Source organism: Chanodichthys erythropterus, chromosome 16 (assembly GCF_024489055.1).
Source record: "Chanodichthys erythropterus isolate Z2021 chromosome 16, ASM2448905v1, whole genome shotgun sequence".
NCBI classification, from domain to species: domain Eukaryota; kingdom Metazoa; phylum Chordata; class Actinopteri; order Cypriniformes; family Xenocyprididae; genus Chanodichthys; species Chanodichthys erythropterus.
Genome location: NC_090236.1, coordinates 34,851,997 through 34,872,348, shown reverse-complemented (window position 1 = coordinate 34,872,348; position 20,352 = coordinate 34,851,997). Strand labels below are relative to the sequence as shown.

General features: G+C 39.0%; 1 protein-coding gene across 2 annotated transcripts; it reads right to left on the bottom strand.

Annotated features, from left to right (window-relative positions):
- Positions 1-955: 955 nt before the first annotated feature.
- On the bottom strand, positions 956-20,118 carry smg7 (SMG7 nonsense mediated mRNA decay factor). 2 transcript variants are annotated; one of them, XM_067362239.1, is made up of 23 exons: positions 20,003-20,118; positions 15,549-15,580; positions 15,046-15,163; positions 14,790-14,922; positions 14,387-14,558; positions 14,154-14,225; positions 13,901-14,051; positions 13,681-13,816; positions 13,427-13,589; positions 12,365-12,521; positions 12,019-12,089; positions 11,865-11,925; positions 11,638-11,757; positions 9,191-9,608; positions 8,933-9,074; positions 8,459-8,835; positions 7,916-8,260; positions 6,098-6,247; positions 5,534-5,611; positions 5,003-5,159; positions 4,673-4,843; positions 2,813-2,967; positions 956-2,681 (listed from the first exon to the last, which is right to left on the bottom strand). In XM_067362239.1, exons 1-23 carry the CDS (start codon positions 20,026-20,028, stop codon positions 2,568-2,570), a joined length of 3,519 nt encoding a protein of 1,172 aa, XP_067218340.1. In that variant the 5' UTR covers positions 20,029-20,118; the 3' UTR covers positions 956-2,567. The 2 variants fall into 2 exon arrangements, with proteins under 2 accessions (XP_067218340.1, XP_067218341.1); XM_067362240.1 differs by lacking the exon at positions 6,098-6,247.
- Between the last annotated feature and the right edge of the window lie 234 nt (positions 20,119-20,352).

The window sequence follows — 20,352 nt, the reverse complement described above, 5'->3', positions numbered from 1 at the left end:
CTGGATATCTCCCTCATCCAAAATACAAGGCATTCTGAAAGATGGATTTCATGCAGAATTTCAAGAGTGGCAGACTCAATTTAGGGTTGGGACAAACCTTCATAGTGGTAAATTTAATGTAAAAAGCTGGCTGTTATTTATTTTTTTACTTTTTTTGTATTTTTAGCTTTAGTATTGGAATGTTATATTACGGCCCAAAGGCGCAAGGCTGTTGTCCTGTGATCAGCATTGTAATGTACATCACTACAGAAGCCACAGTTAAAAGATGGATACTGGACAACAGGGAAAAAAATCCACATTTACAATGCAGTGAGATACAGGGTATCAAAAAAAAAGCACATTCACACAAGACTGTGCAGTACAAGTCCATCCAAAATAAAAGAATGTTGTTAGGCATTCACAGCAACCAATCAGAGCACAGGCTTCTGAAACTCTTTGCTGAACGATTCTAAAAGGAAAACAAAATGGGGCGCTCGGCTCCCGCTGAAAATTTGCTTTGCTTATTTTTTATTTTTTATTTTTTTTTGCAAATTATACTTTGACCTAACTCAACTTTTAAGGTTCCATGTAATTATTTATTCCTCTTCTTTTTTTTTTAAATACAATTTTAAATGCAACAAGAGAAGCACAATCACACAGCAAATAGACACATCATTTAAAGTTTGTCTTTAATAAAATGTTCTCTACTCAAAAATAAAAACACGCTTTATTCTCATCATACAAGAGTACGTCTTTCATATAACCTTCGCCGAACAAAAACGCATTGCTTATCCAGGAAGAAATAACCACCATGAACGCATTATAGATATCTCAACACTAACCCCTGGCCCCAGAACATTTACCAAACAGTGGCACCCAAACAAGGTCTCGAAGGCCTACTCAGTGCTATATCCTCTACTGAAAAGAGAACCATTCATTTTCAAAACAGTATCCGATTTTAACCTTGAGCGAAAAAAAAAAAAAAAAAAAAAAAAATGGCTACAAACAGGGCGTCTATGATGACATGACCATTTTTTAGCGCACAATCGCTTGAGAAACTAAGTCACGTGACGCTAACCTGAGGCAGCCGATGATATTCGTTACAAGATTTCAGAGTGAAGCGGTAATCGGCCTGACGCTCTTCCTCTTTTTTTTTTAGTGCTAAGCGTAACGGGGCGCGGGAAAGCGTCCTTTCTGTGTACGTTCTGTGGCTTTTAAAGCGATCCGAGTACAGTTTCTGTGGAGATGGTACCTGAAAGGAGAACAATTCAGTGGCTGTGAGGTTGCTGTGGGAAAATGGGCTTCCCTGGCTCGCATCCCTTTCCGACAAGCTAACAGCATCCCAGCTGGACCCGTTCGCCTAATTTCCCCAAATCTTCCCTACAGTGCCAACGTGATCGCGATGCTAACGTTTCCTTAAAAAAAAAATAGAGAAAGAACAAAAGGAAGAGAGAAAACACAGACCAGGCACAAAGAGAGCTGATAAAGCTTAAAACTATTAATAAAAAGGCAGAACATGAACAAAAAGAAGCCATTATGCATGTAAGCTAGAGAGTAAAGAAACAAGGAGAGGAGGGAGAAGGGGAGGCACACATTTATAGCGAATGAACTCCCCCGTTAGCAGTAAACTATTGAACATATTTACTGAATAATATTTCAGAGAGCTAAAACTGCTACAGAACAAGTCACAAAATACAGTATTGTTAATAATTGCAGTCTCTATTGCAGCTAATGATACTATATCCTACATCTACAATCTAACCCCCAACTCCGCTCGATACTGATTGAGCTATAATGTCGCTATGAGCTTCATAATGGTTCAAACTTTAGAGACGTTCCCTGTCCCGTTCACCAAACTCTTCTTACAAATCAGCAGACTGTACATGACAACACCATGATCCATGCCTGTGTCAATCTAAGTCCTAACATCCGAGCGCGTTCTCTAGAAGCGCACGTTCACGCCGATTGCATCATCCTTCATTCATTCCATTTTTTTTATTTTTTATTCTGAACATAGCGACACGAATCCCTCTGAGAAAATGAATCCAGACTTGGAATAAAACACAAAACCACTCCTTTCTTTTTTGTCCTTCGTAAAACCACATCTGCCGTCAATAAACGCCCACACCCAACTCCTCCACGTGCGGCGTGTCGGTCGCACAGAGCGATTTAAACAGGTGGCATGAGGGTGTCTAGTCCAGAGTCTTAAGTCCAGATGAGACAGGAGAGTGACCTTTGACCCCCAGAGGAAGCGAGGTGGCAATCAGAGAGAGTTTTGTCCCCTCAGAGTCAGTGTTCTGCAGCGGCTACGTGCTGAGCAGCGTGACAGGTCAGGTGCTTGCACGCTCTCGATGCCATAGAGGCACAGGGAGAGAGACAGAGTGAGTGAGAGAGAGAGAGAGGAGAGGAGAGGGCTGCACGTCCCTCGTCGGTCAGGCGAGCGGTTCATTTTGAGCCTGTTGCTTCACATCGTTCGCCGTCTCCAGTCTCCGCGCGCAGATAATGCCGGAAATTTCCGATTGGAGCTTGTGGTGTTTCACCTCTTCTGTTGAATCATGTTTGACACAAGTGCGTCTTCCCGTGGGCTCTCAGTGTGGCGGGTTCATGTTGCCGTGGCCGCGCTGCTGCTTCTGTTTCTGCTGCATCAGGAGCTGCTCCAGCGCAGACGGACCGGGCTGCATCATAGAGCTCGACCAGATTGACTGCAGGAAAAGGGGTTGAAGAAATGGAAATTTAAGACCACTGGCAAAATATGTTGTGGCACATCTGTGGTTAGAACTCTGTGATTGTGTAGAAAATACAACAATTGCTACACATGACCATCCCGTGCTACCTTGAAACTGTCAAGGAGGACAGTAGAGGAGTCCTCCATTGGCATGTCCTGGGCTGCCCAGCTGCTGGTTGGCGCCCCCTGGTGCCAGCTGTTGTTCTCTGACACAGAGGAGGACGAGGCAGAAGGCAGGTAGTCCAACCCAAAGCCACTCACACCTGAAGACAGTCATTTACATACCAGTCATAAAATGCACATTTTCAAATATTATTAACAGTTGATTAATTACTTAAAATGACAAAGAGGATAGTGGTGGTCAATATATGTATATGAACTTACTAAAAGGCATCATATCTAGTGTAATCGCTCAATCTGTGTTTCAACAGCAGAAAGACATCAATAAAACAGCTTGAGAACAATGTCATGTAGCATTACATTTACCTCAGGCAAGTCACAGCTTGTTAGTTCACCAGAGAAATGAACTCTTTCACTAAATATATACACTATATTAGCCTATATATTCATTATATTTTACTTCACCTGTTGTTAGTGATGTCTGGATTATTTTCATGTTTAAATAAATCAGTCACGAAAATGACAGCCACTGTGTAAATGATTATATTTCAAAAAAATAATTGGAGTAAAAAAAAATTATTAAATAGCAACTGAATTTAGGCTAATAGTTTGCATAAAGCACCTTAAGTGTAACTTTCCCTTAAGATCACCCTTATGTTTCCCTTAAACTTAAGGATGTTGCAGAAAATAACCATTAAGTGTTACTCAAGGGTTTCTTTAGGCAAAAACGACATAAACCCTAAGAATTTCCCTTAAGTATATATTTTTCACTTAAGTAATCCCTTAAGTGTTGCATAAAGCCCCTTAACGTCATTTCCATAAGTATAACGTAAGGTTCGTAAAACTTCAACTTAAGTGTTACACGGAGTGAGCAGGTTCAATCCAAGTCTTATGACGTGACACGATCGACCGCTTTATATGATAAACAAATTGTACTTTAGTGGTTTATTCACATAAACATTGATGAAATCACATATGTAGCACATATCTTATATGGTCAACGGAAGCGCAAACGTGCGTGCATCACGCGCAAAAACAAACTTCTTGCGCGCACATTTGAGCTTCCGACACAGCCGTAATCGCATGGATGTCTTTCAAAAAATGGACATAAATGATGAGAGAATATTAAAAATATCTTTATTTGTTATCCAAAGATGAATGAAAGTCTTATGGGTTTGGAACGACATGAGGGTATCAGGGTGAGTGAATGACGGCAGAAAACTCAATTTTGATTAAACAATCAATTTTAGTTTCTCGTCTCCTTCATATTTGGTTTTCTTTTTTGTTTTTCTTATCCATCTTATGTTGTTTTCTGTGAAAACTTACCACGATATGTATTAACAAATAACGTCCATGGCAACAGTAGAATTTTTTAACGGCAAAACCTGGGATGCTGTCGTTAAACCCTTAACAGTTTCCCTTACCTAAGAGAACAGTTTAAGAGATTATATGCAACACCCTTAAGTCATTCCTTTAGTCAAGGGGAAATCACGCCTTAAGTGTCAAACTTAAGGTGCTTTATGCAACCGGGCACTGATGTTAAAATTTAGTATTATGGTAACGTGCAAGTAAAAGCTCCCCTATATAGTTTACAGCATTAGCAGAGCTCTTTTTTTTAATCCTTAAGAAACTTATTAATATTATCAAATTCATTTAAAGACAAAGACACAATTTGTTCAGTAAACTACTGTTTTAAAAAAAAGCAGCAGGAATTTTATGTTAAGTTTTCTCCCCCCTACTGTACCAAACGGTGACTTCAAAAATAAAGTGCGTACTGAACCGTCAGATTTGTGTAATGTTACAGCCCTACATAGAACCAATAGAGTTCGCTCTCAACATGGGAATTACCAGTTTTATCTGCCTTCCAGCGGTCGTTTCCACGCCGGTCTCTGCTGTCAGGCGTCCCAATGGGGCCGAAGTTGGAAAAGGGCAGGGAGCCGTGGCTGTGGGTGGGTGGGGATGAAGGCAGGCTGCTTGGGTTGGAAGAGTGTGGGGACTGACTGGCTGGTGTTGAGTGATCTATAACAAAAGATGGGAACAGATTATTCATAAACTGATGCTGCTAGTTCAAAAGTACAAATCTAAAATAGAGGCTATGAATGAAATGAATTCTCATTATATGATGTTCATCTAGTTAATGCTGACAATCTAAAGTAAATCAAAATGACAATATGGTACCTGAGCTAGCAGGAAGGGAGGGGGACCATGGGGTTCCTTCAAATAGGGAGTAGAGTGAGGGCTCCTGGTGCATCATGGGTGCATCCGACTTAGACGCAGGGGCCATATTTTTACCGTATGCCTCACTAAAAATACTGTTGTTCTGGTAAGAGCTCTCCTGTGAAACAACAACAAAAACAATATTTTGCACTGCTATATTCTATTGGCCTTTTTGTCACTTGTATTGATAAATAGCATAGAGTGGACCAAAAAAAAAAAAAAAAAGAGAGAATAGCATCAGGAAATTTTATGTGCCGGATTTAAACTAGGTTATTGAACTTCTTAAAAAGATAACCAGTCAGAAAATTTTTTTAATTACATTACCAGTCAAGTGCATGATTGGCAAGTAAGAATCAAGCAACATCGAGCACAGCAAATACAAAATTTGGAAATGTTTTGAAGGACAACACTGCCACCTGGTGACTTTTGATCCACATTGCAAAGGAGGACTAAAAGTGTTTGTTTGGTAGAGAAAAAGCAAAGCAGCTTTACCTGAATGGAAAATCGGGGGAGAAGGGAGGACTGACCAATCACATCAGCTCCACTGTCTAGTCGCGATGGATTTGGCAACTATAGAAAGAGAGAAGCACACAAGGAGAGAACATTCATTCAGATCATTTTAAGGCAAACCACAGTACTAGCAAAAACTACATTTCCAGATAGCCACACATTATAACAAATGAAAGATATAGTACATATAAGTCCAACGTTGGACACATTAGACTGAATTTGTTTTTCTTAAAACCTTTTTGAAATCTAAAAGGCTTATTAAATTCTTTTTTTTTTTTTAATGGACAAATATAACTTATAACTAGATATTAATTCAAATATGAACAACCTCTTTCAAAACCTCTTACATGTCTGCCATCTCTGTGTTATTTCTAAGTTACAATGACTTATTATGCGATTATTAATACATGAAAAAAAATAGTTATGTCCAAGCTTTCAAATTGGCATTATAAACAGGGACCAGTTTGTTTTTTTATTTACAGAAGCTCATATGAAAACTCTCTATCCACTCCCGCCAGACGACATGATAGGAGGAGAGCTACATACAAACATGTTCCTTCCCGGAGCAGAATTAAGAGGACCAGCCAAGGCCTGGTAGAAATCATGAGGTTTAGTAAAGAGCAGCTCCTCCTCTTCCTCAAAGTCCGCCAGAGTCTTTAACAGGTCTGGGGGCAGAAGAGGGGAGCTCTTGTTGTCCTAGTGAGAGACGAGGTACAAAGGGGAAGGAAGGAGAAAGAGAGAGGGAGGGAGGAAAAGGGATGAGAGAAACAGGATGTAAGAAAATAGGAAGCAGCCTGTCAGAGCTATCTGAGAGAAAAACAGCAGCCTGTGAAGATCAGCGCCATTCCCAACCAGGCTTTTTGCTCTTTAACCGATTCAAATGTAAAATGGTGTTTCAAACAACACACAAATGAGTCACAAAATACTCCACAGCAGAGTTAAAGGTGGAAACATGAAAGAAGAGATGAAAAATTAGAAAGCATGTGCTCTCAACAACCGCTGAGATTAAGTTTCAATAAAAACCAATGTGGATGTAAGTGATCTCCAGCTTATGCCGGAAAACCCATGACAGTCGCAGAGCCAGAACCGATATCTTTCAGAGGCTGAGCCTGTATAAACCAAAGGCAAGTGGAAGGAACTGACTGAGAATGATGAGGACTGAGTTTGTGTTCACAATAGAATACTTGCTTACTGCTTAGGGAACACTGCACCAAGCAGAATGATATGAATAAATAATGTGAAACAGAATACATTATGAAACAATAAATGTTAAAACATTAATGAACTACACTGCATGCTCGACCTCATGTTGCATGTTTTAAATTAATGAGTGATGTCCAGTTATAAAAATGCAAATTAAAAAATTAATCAAATTTAACTAAAAAGGTCTTAATAATAATACATTACCATTCAAAAGCATGCATTAAATTCATTAAAAGCAACTGTGACGACATTTATAATGTTACAAATGATTTATATGTCAAATAAATTGTGTTCTTCTCTATTCAAAGAGTCCAGGAAACAAAATTCTGGATTTCCACAAAAATACTAAGCAGCTCAATTGTTTTCAACCTTGATATTAGAATATTCGAATATTATATAAAAATAATCATGTGACACTGAAGACTGGAGTAATGATGCTGAAAATTCAGCTTTGCAACCACAGGAATAAATTTCAATAAATTGAAATATAATCAAATAGTTGCAAAATAGTTATAAAAATAAGAGTTAATAAAATAGTTGTCATGAAATGAAAATTTCACCCCATCTATTTTCTAAATGCAAGACATTGTAATGTTTAATTAATCAAAATGTCATAACTTGACCTGGTGAAAACAACAGAGTTGTCTCGGGTTACTTATGCACTACGCAGGACTTCTCCAATTATTTACTCCATTTAAACCTCACCTCAGCAAGCTCCTGTACATTTTTTAAGTGCAACACCCACATCTCAAAGTCCAATCAACAACGGGTGTATAGAACCAAGTTCCCATCATACATTTTTTCTTTTTCGATAACACTTTGCTATACATTACAATACAGAAGAACGTATTTGTTGCTTCTGCCTTTTCATTGTATCATTAACTGTAATACTTCATAATATTACTGCTTATTCTATTTTTGTTCAAATAAATATATAAAGTAAACATGAATATATTTTTAAATTGAAATATTTATAAAAAAAACATTAATTTATTGCTATTATTTTTTATACAGAGTATGCATACTACATACTAAATTCCAAGCCAAGTAATATGATATGCTATGCTATTATCATATTATATTAAGCTTGACATTAATTTCTTGAACATACGTTTGTAACATACAACAGCTGTATAAACAGAGAGAACAAAGAATGCTAACTTCATATGGAGGGCCTCTGGGCATGTTCTCCTGGTCGGGACAGAAAACTCCAGGCTGACGTTTGCCCATCCTGTCCCCCATTCCGCTCCTGCCCTCTCCAACCATATGGTAAGGTGGCTCCCAGTAGAAATCCTGCACTTTGACCTCTGGAAACTTCATCTTCTTGTCCATGCTGGGCTGAGGGGGCTGCATGCTCATTGGGTGTTCAAAGAGCTTCATTGGATCCTGGGTGGGCATGAAGAAAGGCTGTTTGACTGGCATCTGCATGGGCATTTTCTGCATGGTGGGCTGTGTTTGGTGCTGGCTCCACATTTGACCAGGCTGTTCAGGCACCTGCATGTATGACTGCAAGGACAAAATAAAATGGACAAAGTAGAGAAATTACCCAACAAGGTCAGCAACATCCATGTTTCTATGCAGTCTCCATGGTAATTGGACTTGTCAAGGAAACAGGAGAGCAGATATTGAACCTCAGCATCACAAGAGCAAATGAAATAGGCATTCATGTAATACCAAATGCTTAAAATAAAGGCATCACATTACCTGCTGCATGCTGTGATGATGTGGTGGACTTTTGCCGAGCTGAGAACTCTGTTTGGTGGGCGACTGCTGCTGTTGTTGTTGCTGCTGTACTTGGAGCTGCACAGATTGTTGCAAGGCTTGTTGGGATGGTTGTGGAGGGGGCGGCTGTGTCTGCTGAGGCTGGGGAGGGCCTTGGTTTAGAGCTCCAGGGCCCGAGGGCCTCTGCTGGCTGTAGGGAATGTGTGAGGGTTTCCCTGTCTGCACCGAATTGGCAGATTGAGGGTGGGAGGCAGTCTGGAGGAAGGGTGCGGGTACGGATACACCTGTGGGGAAGGTGAAGCCCGGGCTCATGGAGAATGCCACGGGAGGAGGGATCACATATGCTGGTGGAGGGAAGCCTGAAGGAGGAAAAACATGAGAAAATTAGCAATGACTTAATATGAGCAATGTGTAATAATGTTCAGGTGTGGCATGTATGAAAGTGTCTAAGTGTACCTGGTCTGCTGGGCAATGGTGGGAAAGCTCCAGGGTGGTGGATGGGGATAAACTGTGAAGAGCATGTGGTTTGTGTCTGGGTGACTGGAGTCTTCCTTGCCTCAGACACTGGAGTCTTCCTCATCTCAGTCTGTGTCTTCACCTTGTAGCAAAAAAAAAAAAAAAAAAAAAAAAAAAAAAGGACAGTTTGAGTGTGTACACATTTGAATAAGAATTACAGCAAAATGAGGCACAACTTCCTGTGTGATTCTCCCTTACCTGTTTCCCAGCATCTATTGTTTTATCATGACTGTTTTTCTTCACCTCACTCTTTCTCTTGCCCTCTTTCTTCTGCTCACTCTTCCCTTGTATTCCATTTCCTTTATTAAATGCAGCTCTGTCCTTCCCTGCATCCCTCTGGTTCTGGTTCCGGTTCTGTTCTCTACTCTGCTCTCGAGGTTTAATGTTCTCCTTGAAGGTGACCACAGGTCTCTCGCTGCCATCCAGCCCACTGTTCTGGTTCTTTCCGGCGGAGAGGACCGACTTCAGGCCCTGGGTGCTGTCATTGGGGGTCTGCTCACCATTAGATGACTCCTGGAGAACAGGCGTGTCTTTTTCCTGTGGCTCTTCCACAACCATCTCAGGGATATCAGTGATGAAGAGCAGAAGGCCATCACTTATGCGACACTGGATCAACCTGTTGATACCAAAAGTAAAGATTACTTTTTTGCACATATGCCAGCAAAAAGCTGAGAAAAATATCCAAGGGGACCCATTATGCCCTTTTTCACAAGATGTAATATAATAAGTCTCTGGTGTCCCCAGAATGTGTCTGTGAAATTTCAACTCAAAATATCCCACAGATCATTTATTATAGCTTGTCAAATTTGCCCCTATTTGGGTGTATGCAAAAAAAACTATTTTTGTGTGTCCCTTTAAATGCAAATGAGCTACTGCTCCTGCATGCTTTCCAGAAGAGGGCGGAGCTTCAACAACAAAGCTGGAGAATCTCACGCAGCCAAAATGACGATTGTCAGTAGCCGTGTTCAGCCTTACATTGTTCAAACCGGAGTCGGACACTGATGGAAAGACTCAGGAAGAAGTTACAACTTTTAGAATACATCTGGACGTTTCTGAATGGATAGTGGATAAATTTATGTAGTTGCTGTGGAGTTGATTCAACTCAACTAGCATGTACCATGTTAATCTTTTGTGCAAATCCAGCATTGAACTGACCCCCGTTTGTGAAGCAGTCTGGTGTAAAATTATTTGTGCAAATATATAACACTTTACTGACGTTCTTCGGCACCTTTCCTTCTAAATTTAAATTCAACCACAGTGTCCTCAGTGACTGAGATGCAGATGCTCTTATGTTCGTTGGTACATCTAATAACAGAACATTTATAATCTTTATTTTTTGGCACACATTGTATATCTACAGCAAGTAAACAAATGGCAGACTGCTGCGGATCTCTCAGGGTGGGATCTATGCTAACAGGGCAGATCGTCACCAGTCATGGGTGGGGCTTCTTACATAAGAGTAGGGGGAAATCTGGAACCAGGCGTTTGGAGAGACTGTTTATGATTTATTGGGATTATAAAAAAAAAAGGAGTGAGTATATTTTTATGATTACAGGCTGGTTATTTAAACACACTATGGACACATTGGGTCTCATTCATGAAACACGAACAGAACAAATTTGTGTAAATTGTGTGTAAAGTGGTTCTGGCGTAAATTTTCGGATTCATTAAAATGTTCGTATTTTCCAAATGTTAGTTGGTACGGAAGAAATCCACACTTGCTCCCAGCCACGCGTAAATAGTGCGTTTAACATCCAAACGTTTTGCTCATTAATAAGGCTGCATTTTAATTCACCTTAATAAGGTACATATTTACACAGGATTTTAAAAAAATATTATATATAGTAATTACATACGTTTTTTTCTTTTTACTTTTATTGTGAGAGCCAGTAATAGCATCTGCAAACAGAGCACTTCAAATAATTAATTGATTTCAATAGGGCTGGGCAAACTAATGGCCCCTTAATTGTTATGGAAATTGTTTCCTATAAAATGGCCAAAATCCTTCGTTTGGTGTCATAATATGATGCCCATATATATAGTTGTTAGTCGGATTTAATGGGCGGGATGTATGGTAATTGAGAATGAGCGTGCACGCGCGTCCCATTTACGACTGATTGGAATTCATTAACACGCACACATTTCACTATCACTTCTGACGTTTCCGAAGTATTTGTGAATCAGGAGAAGAGTTCAGGAAGGTCTCTTTACGCGCAAATCACTCACATATTTACTTGTATATTTACCAATGTTTCATGAAAGAGACCCAATGTGTGTAAAACACCTCATAAACACCTTATAAAAGTGAATTTTGCATAATAGGTACCCTTTAAAACAGGTGACAAAGTTTTTAAAAAATCTGAATTAGACTAAGTTAAAGAAAAAAAAATAGCAAACAAACGATAAAAAGCAAAGGAATAAGAAAAAAATAACAAAGATAAGGTAAGAAAAGAAAAAATAAGAAAAAGAAATTATTTAAAATGACAAAGAAAATCAATATTTTTGTAATATTTTTACATTTTAAAGCATATTTTACATCTAGAAACCTAAGACAGTTTTTAAATGAATGTACCAAAATTCAGGAAAGTCCAAAAAAGTTTGGAAAAAGCCAGGAGTAAGAAATGAAAAGTGAAACAACGGCTCACCGTGGTTGGTTGTCAGCCACCCACTTGCCCAGGCTGATGAGTCTCTGGTGTCGGGAATGAACTAACAGGCTCTCTTTGCCAACCACGACACTCTGATGCCCTTTGGAGAAGTCTAGCATCCTGGAATAATTAAATAACAAACTTAAGAGAACAAATACAGTTCAAACAGTCATGTGTGTAAAATAATTCAAAATAAGAACAGTAATCAATTTAGCATGAAAGTTTACCGCAAAGCAGGGCGAAGGGCCAGAAAGCCTTGCAGCTCAAACTCCTCAGGCAGTGGAATCACTGTGAAACGAACAATCATGGCCATTAACAAAAAGAACTGTTCAAAAAATATTTCATTTCAGCAAATATAAGCGTGTGATGCAACACTCATACCTGACACATGAGACACATCCTCCTCCTTAGGCTGAAAGCTGTTCAGAATGGACACCAGCCATGGCCAGATGCTGTGAGATGCCAAAGATGTGTCATTTTAACAGTATCCAATACATCAAAATCATCATGAGAAAACAAAAAACAGACATGACGTGCAATGGTGGGTATTGTTGGGATTATGCAGATTGTGGATTAAAGAGACCAAATACCTACCAAATACAAACATTAAAATGCTAAATCTACTGAACTACTGAAAACAAGCTTTTGTTTTTAAACTGAAATGAAACCTACATCTACAAATGGCATTCAGCCATATGGTGGAAAGAAAATAGGAAGCCTTTCTTACTACTGTCGCTTGTCCATGGCACTTTCATTAAACACATTGGGTCGAAGCCTCAGCCAGTCAAGAGACACTTTGATGGCAGGAAGAGGGCACTCCCCCATGATCTCCTCTCGGTTCTTATTGAGTAAAGCTCGGCTAAGCATCACGCCCAAGAAAGACACTAGGGAAAGACAATTAAATTACAACACTGAAAAAAATTGCTTATGAGGCAGAAGCTACAGGTTTTATATGGACGATCAGTATTTTTTTTTTTTAAACTTTACAAAATGAGATTTTAATTTAGATTTCAACACTCTAAAGTCAGTTTTAAGTTCAACCTTTGGGGTCAGTAAGAATTTAACAGTAAAATCATGGTTTCAACAAAAATATTAGGCAGCATAACTGTTTTCAACATTGATAATACTAAGAAATATTTCTTGAGAACCAAATCAACATATTAGAATGATTTCAGAAGAATCATGTGACACTGAAGACTGGAGTAGTGGCTTTGCCAAAATTCAGCTTTGCCACCACAGGAATTAAATTACAAAATAAATATATTCAAATAGAAAATTGTTATTTTAAATTATAATAATATTTCACAATATTACTGTTTACACTGCATTTTTGATTAAATAAATGCAGCCTTGGGGAGAATAAGAGACTTCTTTCAAAAACGTAGAACCCGGAAGCGATGCACTGTGTTTACTACGTCAGCAGCAAAGGAGACTGACAGGAAAGAGAAGTTGAAATTGAATAAAGTCGTTATTTTTGTTTTGTTTTTGAGCACAAAAAGTATTCTCATCGCTTCATAAAATTAAGGTTGAATCACTGTAGGCACAAGGACAATTTAACAATGTCTTTACTACCTTTCTAGGCCTTGAAATTGGTTATGACATTGCTGTGTACAGGGAGGTTGATTTCATCAAAAATATCTTAATATGTGTTCCGAAGATGAACGAAGGTCTTACGGGTGTGGAACGACATGAGGGTGAGTTATTAATGACAGAAATTTCATTTTCGGGTGAACAAACCCTTTAAAAAGACCATAAGACAGGGTTTGGGAGATGTGAGATAAAGACATACTGAAGAGGCCAAGGAGTTGGATCCAGCTGATCTGCTCGTCCGAGCTGTAGCTGTGCTCATCCGCCTCATTGCTGAAATCTCTGAGGTGGTGCAGTTCAAACAGGTTTATTACCGTGATGTGGACCAGCTGCTGGGAGCTGAAGGCTTTCTGAAGAATCAGCCTCTGTGGAGCGAATTAGTAAGGAGAATATGAGTACACAAATTCAGACTAAGAAAATTATATGAAGTGCTATAGTTGGTGGTTTTGGCTGCACCTGGAACTGCTCCTCTAGTTTCTCTCTCAGGGTGTTCAGTTTATCTAGGCTTTTGCAGAGATAAACATGGCCGTGGAACTTGATAAAGGCCTTAATGAAATCAGACACGCTCCATTTCGTTTTGACCTCATCACGGCTGTGGGTTAAAGAGACGCAAGGGAATTAAGCACTAATAATGTGAGCAAAATATTATGATCCTATAAATGTAAGACAATCTGACCTTTCAAGGGCCTTGGAAAGAGCTTTCTGTAGGTTGGTGGAGGCAGCAGGAAATGGGAATTTGACAGCAATGCTCCTGCAGTAGTAGAAGATTGTTGTAAGGTGGTCTCCTTTGGAGGAGGCTAATATGGCCAGCTGATTGTAAGGTTGACCTTAGAGGAGAAAAAAAATCATTTTTAATTGATTCGTTTTTATTTTCAAATATATTAGTGGTGTGCTTGAGCATGTAAAAACAAGCAGAAACAGATACTAACCATTTGAGGGAACAAGTTGAGCTGCATGTCTGTAGTACGACTCAGCCTGGCTGGTTTGGTTCCGATAACGTGCTGTGGGTAGCGCAAAATAAAGCACAACCAATGAAATACTCCAGTGAATAACATTCTTTTCCATTTCTAAGCTTCCAAATATTTCATATTTATAAAAGCAGAAGAGCAGGTTGCTAATTCTTTCCACACACTAGCTACAAAAACATCCTGAGGGACCTCACCAATATCTCCGAGATGGACGAGACAGTGCTGGCAGATGTAGGAACAGGAGCTGGGCTGGGGTTTCACAATAGCGCTGGTGCTGCTCTGTTTATTGCTGATGATGCCAAGCTGAGATGATTTCACACGGCATGGCAAGTCCACATTAAACACCGTGCACAGCTCCTGCAACAACTGAGAATACAGAACGAGATTTTATTAAAGGTCACTACAGATCATGGGAAACACAGTCAATAAAGAATAACACACTGACATAACAATTGGTCATGTGACAGAGACAAGCTTGTGGTTGTTTTACCACAAACAGCTTCCTTATTTCTGATTTATGATTTGATGCCATATCAGCAGCTATAGCTATATCCATGGCAAACTGTGATTACAATATCATTTCAATACTTTACTTACTTGCGTATAGAATCCACTAGCTGCCTCCAGGAAGAGGGAGAGATTGGCCTGTACTTCACTTCGATTGGGGTTGGCCCTGTTCTTAGCCTGACTCTGTAGTGTTGTTATTTGATTCTTGAAAGCATGGTTCCAGCTAAAACAGAAGTATTTGGGGAACAAAATGATGGTCAAATTGATATTTTCAAAACTCAGACAAGGCATTATGCATATAAATTATACAAATCATTATGCAATGCATTATCATTGGTATTCTTACAGATCTTGTTCCACTTTCTTGTCCAGGGCGTACTCCAGGTCCGTCACCAGCATTTTCTGGTACAAGTCCTGAAGAGCCTGCCGTGATGTCCAGACCTCCGCAGCACCAAGCTTAGAATCTGCATGACATGTGGAGTGGAACATGTTAAAAAGCTAATGCTGCAGCCGCACTGTAGAACGTGACTGGCTGTGTCTAACAGCGCCTTTCAGCTCATTTGGAGAAAGATCTGCACGTCTTAGTAACCGCATCCAATGCCATGGTTACCAAAGTGACAGGGATAAGATGACAAATATGAAACACAGCAAAAGACTCCAAGAAATCTTGATACATCACATTAATAAATGTAATAATATGTGCAACTTATGATCATTGCTGTTATATTATTATTATAAACATCACAAGTTAGATAAGCACATCAAAATAGCATGCTTAGAAATAAAAAGAGATTGACAAATGTTTAAAGTTCTAACTAAATGGACTAAAGTAGAGATGGTAGCACATACCTGTCATGTCAGCCTTCAGGGCCTCTGCCTGCCTGCTCAAAGCAAGAGATGAATATGTTAATGAGGAGATGATTTAAGACAGAATCATTGGACAAGGTCTGGTGAACACATCTCTATAACGAGCACAACAGCATTGCAGTTCAGGGGCTTCAATGTTGTGTATTCACAAACTCAAGGCCATTTTGCACAATTTTTATTTGTCTTGATACATATCACTTGACAGTGATGATACAAAGCAACATTAAGGCAATGCCACTGGTCTAATTGATATAGAAATAAGCATAAAAAAGCCTTTGGCAAAGTCACTGGCAATAATTACTTCTTGTTTGATATTTTTGTAGGGGATTTATTTATTTATCCTTTTTTTTTTTTTTTGCTAGCCCGCATTTTTAAAACAAATTAACAAAAAAATATTAGAAACCAGGAAACAGACAAGTGTCCGATCCTGAGTGGCGACATCACTTCACGGATTCTACCAGCATGATTAGACAACCTTGCCGAGAATTCCGGGCCGAGAACTGTTTGTAATCGTGCTGTGCTGAAGTAGGCTCAAGTGGAAACACATCTGGAACCGTTCCTTACGATTCTAAGAACCGTTCGGCCTGACGGTGGAAAAGCAGCTATTGATGCTCAACAGATTTAACTAATAGACCTACCAATCTCTGAGTAAAAATTAAATAATGATAATGCCATCTTTCTAATCTCAGGTGAAAATGGTCATTTTGACCCCCTTCTACAAAATAGCAGATTACCCAGTAAATTTACCTCTGTGACACTTAATATTTTGGATTTCATCACTATTTATGTTTGTCTTTGTTTAGATTTTTTTTTTTTGTTGTTTCTTTAATTTGAGCTGGGAAGTTTTCAAAATTTGTTTGATTTGACACGGAATGACCCAGATGCTTAAGTTAGTCAGAATCCACTCGCTGCTCAAAACGTCAGAGTTTTTGTTCAGTGCCGAGTTATGCAAGCTTGCGAATCCATTCATTTTAACAAACAGTGTAAACATGATGTAAAGTGACTTATTGTGCAGTGTAGACACTAGACAGCTTAATTGATTAATAACCACGTACAAGCTGCAAATGCGCAATTCACTCTCGCAACTGCAATGATTGTCATATTGACCAAAATGGAAACTTACATGTTTGATTGTGTGGGCCGTGAGTTGGAAAAAGTTGGGAAATACTGTACTAGAGGTTTTGACAAAATGTTAATTGCAGTCAAAAATGTTAAATAAATTTGAATGAATTATTTAAAAAAAATTGTTGAATGAATGATTCAATGACTAACTCAAATGCTTCACTTGTTTCATTAATGGATGAATCAGAGTTTTTGAACAAATCTTCCTAAATGAATGATTCAATGACAAATACATTTAAGTCATTTGTCACCACCTAAGGATGTAAAACGATACAATCGTTATTTGATGTGCCAAGTTACTTTCAAAAGGTGATTTGCTATATTTTGATTGCTCCTGTAGACATCAGTGTTTATATCTGAACTATAAACTTTTATCCCAGTACTTCTGTGATAAGATGAATATGTGTAACAGAAATAATGAATCTGTGTGGTTGAAAGAAGCTGTTTAAACCAATACATGTATTGGTAACCAATACAAACCAATACCAATACAACTGCTTTCTCTGGGTCAGTGGCAACGTCAAACGTAGATCTGAATGTTCCGCTGTGATTTTTTCAAGGATTAACACACAGGACAATCATTGTCGTTTAGAAAGAAGATTATTTTCAAATCTCATTTTATTTATTTGTGAATATAATGCATTTTTTGTGAAAATCCTAACATATATTTGTCGATCTCATTCTTTTTATTTGTGAATGCGTTTAAAGGGTTAGTTCACCCAAAAATAACATTTCTGTCATTAATTACTCACCCTCATGTCGTTCCACACCCTTAAGACCTTCCTTTATCTTCGGAACACAAATTAAGATATTTGATGAAATCCGAGCGTATCTGATCCACACATAGGCAGCAATGTCATTGCACCTTTTGACATCCAGAAAGGTAGTTAAAAACATGATTGAAATAGTCAACGTGACTACAGTGGTTCAACCTTAATGTTATGAAGCGACAAGAACATTTTGTGTGCAAAAACAAAGCCAAAATATAAACACCAAAATTATTCAAGAAATTATTCAACAATTTGAACCGTTGTCATACGTAGTGAACTTCCTTGTTTACGTCCGAATGCGGCTCATTATTGGCCGGATCCTGCGTCAGCATCACGTGCGTCAGCATCACACGCGTCGTGCTGCTCACATGTTCAGCTTCGGCCAATACTGAGTTGGCGTTCGGACATAAACAAGGAAGCCTGCACTGAGTTCAATACATATGAAAACGGATCAAATTGTTGAATATAGTGTTGTCAAAAGTACCGACTTCGGTACTGAAATTTTAAAAACGTGACGCTTTGAGCGCTGTTGAGCGGATTCATAAACATCTCTGATTGGCCATTGTGTTGACGCGCTCATCGGATATGCCTGTAATTGGCTACAATGATCAACGCGTGGGAGCATTTGAAAGCACACGGAAGTGTTTGAATTTGAAAGCGTTTTGAAAGGGAGAGCGCGAGCGATTGAAAGCAGGCGTCTAACAGTGGACCGATCCGCGATAGACGCCTGCTTTCAAACACTCCCGTGTGTATCTGTGTAAGCGCTTAGTGAAGAGATTAATTGATAACTATTTACAACGTTTTTACAGCGTTGATCATTGAAGCCTATCACAGACATATCCGATGAGCCGTGAAAACAACGGCCAATCAGAGATGTTTACGAATCCACTCAACAGTGCTCAAAGCGTCACGTTTTTAAAATTTCAGTACCGAAGTCGGTACTTTTGACAACACTAGTTGAATAAAGTCCTTATTTTTGTTTTTGCACAAAAAAGTATTTTTGTCACTTCATAACATTAAGGTTGAACCACTGTAGTCACGCTGACTTTTTTTAACCATGTTTTCAACTACTTGCTGCCCATGTGTGGATCAGATACCCTCGGATTTCATCAAAAATATCTTAATTTGTGTTCTGAAGATGAACGAAGGTCTTACAGGTGTGGAACGACATGAGGGTTAATGATAGAAATTTCATTTTTGGGAGAACTAACCCTTTAATTTTTGTGCATTTCTTTACTGTCATTTCATATTGATTTATTTTGAATAAGGGAACAATTCTAACCCCATCATTTTTGCGCAACTTCAAAGATTTGAAAAAAGTACCTGCCTAATGTTGTCAAAAGCCCCTTCCAAACATGTGAGATTGCATACAAATAAATGAACTTCACGTTAAAACAGACAGAACGAAGCCACACGTCTGGATCAGGTTAAATGTTGATATGCAAAACCTAGATGACACTAAAGCATAGCAACACTGTCTCTTTTCCTCATGTCATCAGGTCCACAACCAGATTACTTAAGTCATCTACTCTGCTCAGTCACTTCAGAGTTGAAATGTGCATCTGACTGTCATCACATCACCATCATTCCTTTCCAAAACCCCCTCAACAACAAACACATATACTCAATACACACAGCTTACAACCTTTCACGATCAAACAGCCTGGATTAGTCATTATCAGCCACCAAATTTATTTACATACTCCCTCGGTCGATTCATGTCACACTGAAGTTTTGAACCAACTCAAGGTTACTGAAGCACGTCAAATACTAAAAAAAAACAAAAAAACATTGCAAACCAGAAATTCACACAGATAAGACACATCTTAAGAAATACGTTGAATGTGATATGAATGTCTATTATCTGTCCAAATCGCTCCGCGTTAAAGGTAAAACTATCGAGTGACACGAATAAAAAAGTCAAAACACACGTGTCATCCACATAACTAACATAAAACAACATTGCAGCTTTATAGAAGTGTAATAATTACGTGAGTTCACTGTGACCAGTTTACTGCAATTCAGTATTCAACCTGAAATGAAAGGAAAATGGAAACCAGCAGATACGCAATAAAGTACACCTTGTTATGGTCTTGTTTTTTTTTCAGGCTTTTTAAAAAAGGAATTATTCACCCGAAGCCTTATGTGACTAATGTAGCGAGCATGTGTAACCGGATTGTTTTCTGACTTCATCCAGTGGTATGTTTGTAGCTAACGCGGGCTAACATAGCACAGCATCTAGCATGCCCTTCTACAACAGTTGCTATGTACACACGGACTCTCGTTAGATCAAGTGAACGTCGCGATTTGCCTAACCACCCATCTATCAATGTTTTTTGGTAATAGTTAGGGCAATAAGTCACCTACTTCAGTTTGTATTCAGTTTCGTGTCTCGTTTACAGGCTAGCATGCTAACTAGCCTAGCGTCTAGCACTGACAGCCAATGATAGCTGAACAACATTCCGATAAACCACATTGGGCCTAGATGATAGAAACACGGACTCGGTGGCCAGTTCGAGTCTGAGAATGTCCGGATTTACTCACCGTAAGTATTGGGCGCAGAGGTTCATCCTGTCGGATCGCCAGTCTTTTAGACAACGACAGGTTCACAAGCTAAGTCTACTCCCGGCGCCATATTGTCCATCACATCGTCATTGGTAGAAAACGGTCCAGACGTACACAGAAGAGCGCGCTGAACTACGTCAAAGGCCCCGCCCCCTTGCTCACGTACAGTAATTACTCTTCATAAATATATTTTGTCCAGATTTTTTTATTGCAGAATTTTTAACAATGACAAAGGTAACCATGAAAACATCAATCATAGCTAATCAAATACTTAGATAAACGTGAAAATATTAGCTAATAGAAGAGAACAACACGAAACATGAATAGTT

Coding starts and splice junctions, on each gene's coding strand:
- smg7 (XM_067362239.1), bottom strand. CDS start 20,028: ATGAACCTCTGCGCCCAATACTTACG. Junction 11,758..11,864: donor GCCCTTCGCCCTGCTTTGCG/GTAAACTTTCAT, acceptor TAATTATTCCAG/GATGCTAGACTTCTCCAAAG. Junction 8,836..8,932: donor ACCATTGCCCAGCAGACCAG/GTACACTTAGAC, acceptor TTCCTCCTTCAG/GCTTCCCTCCACCAGCATAT.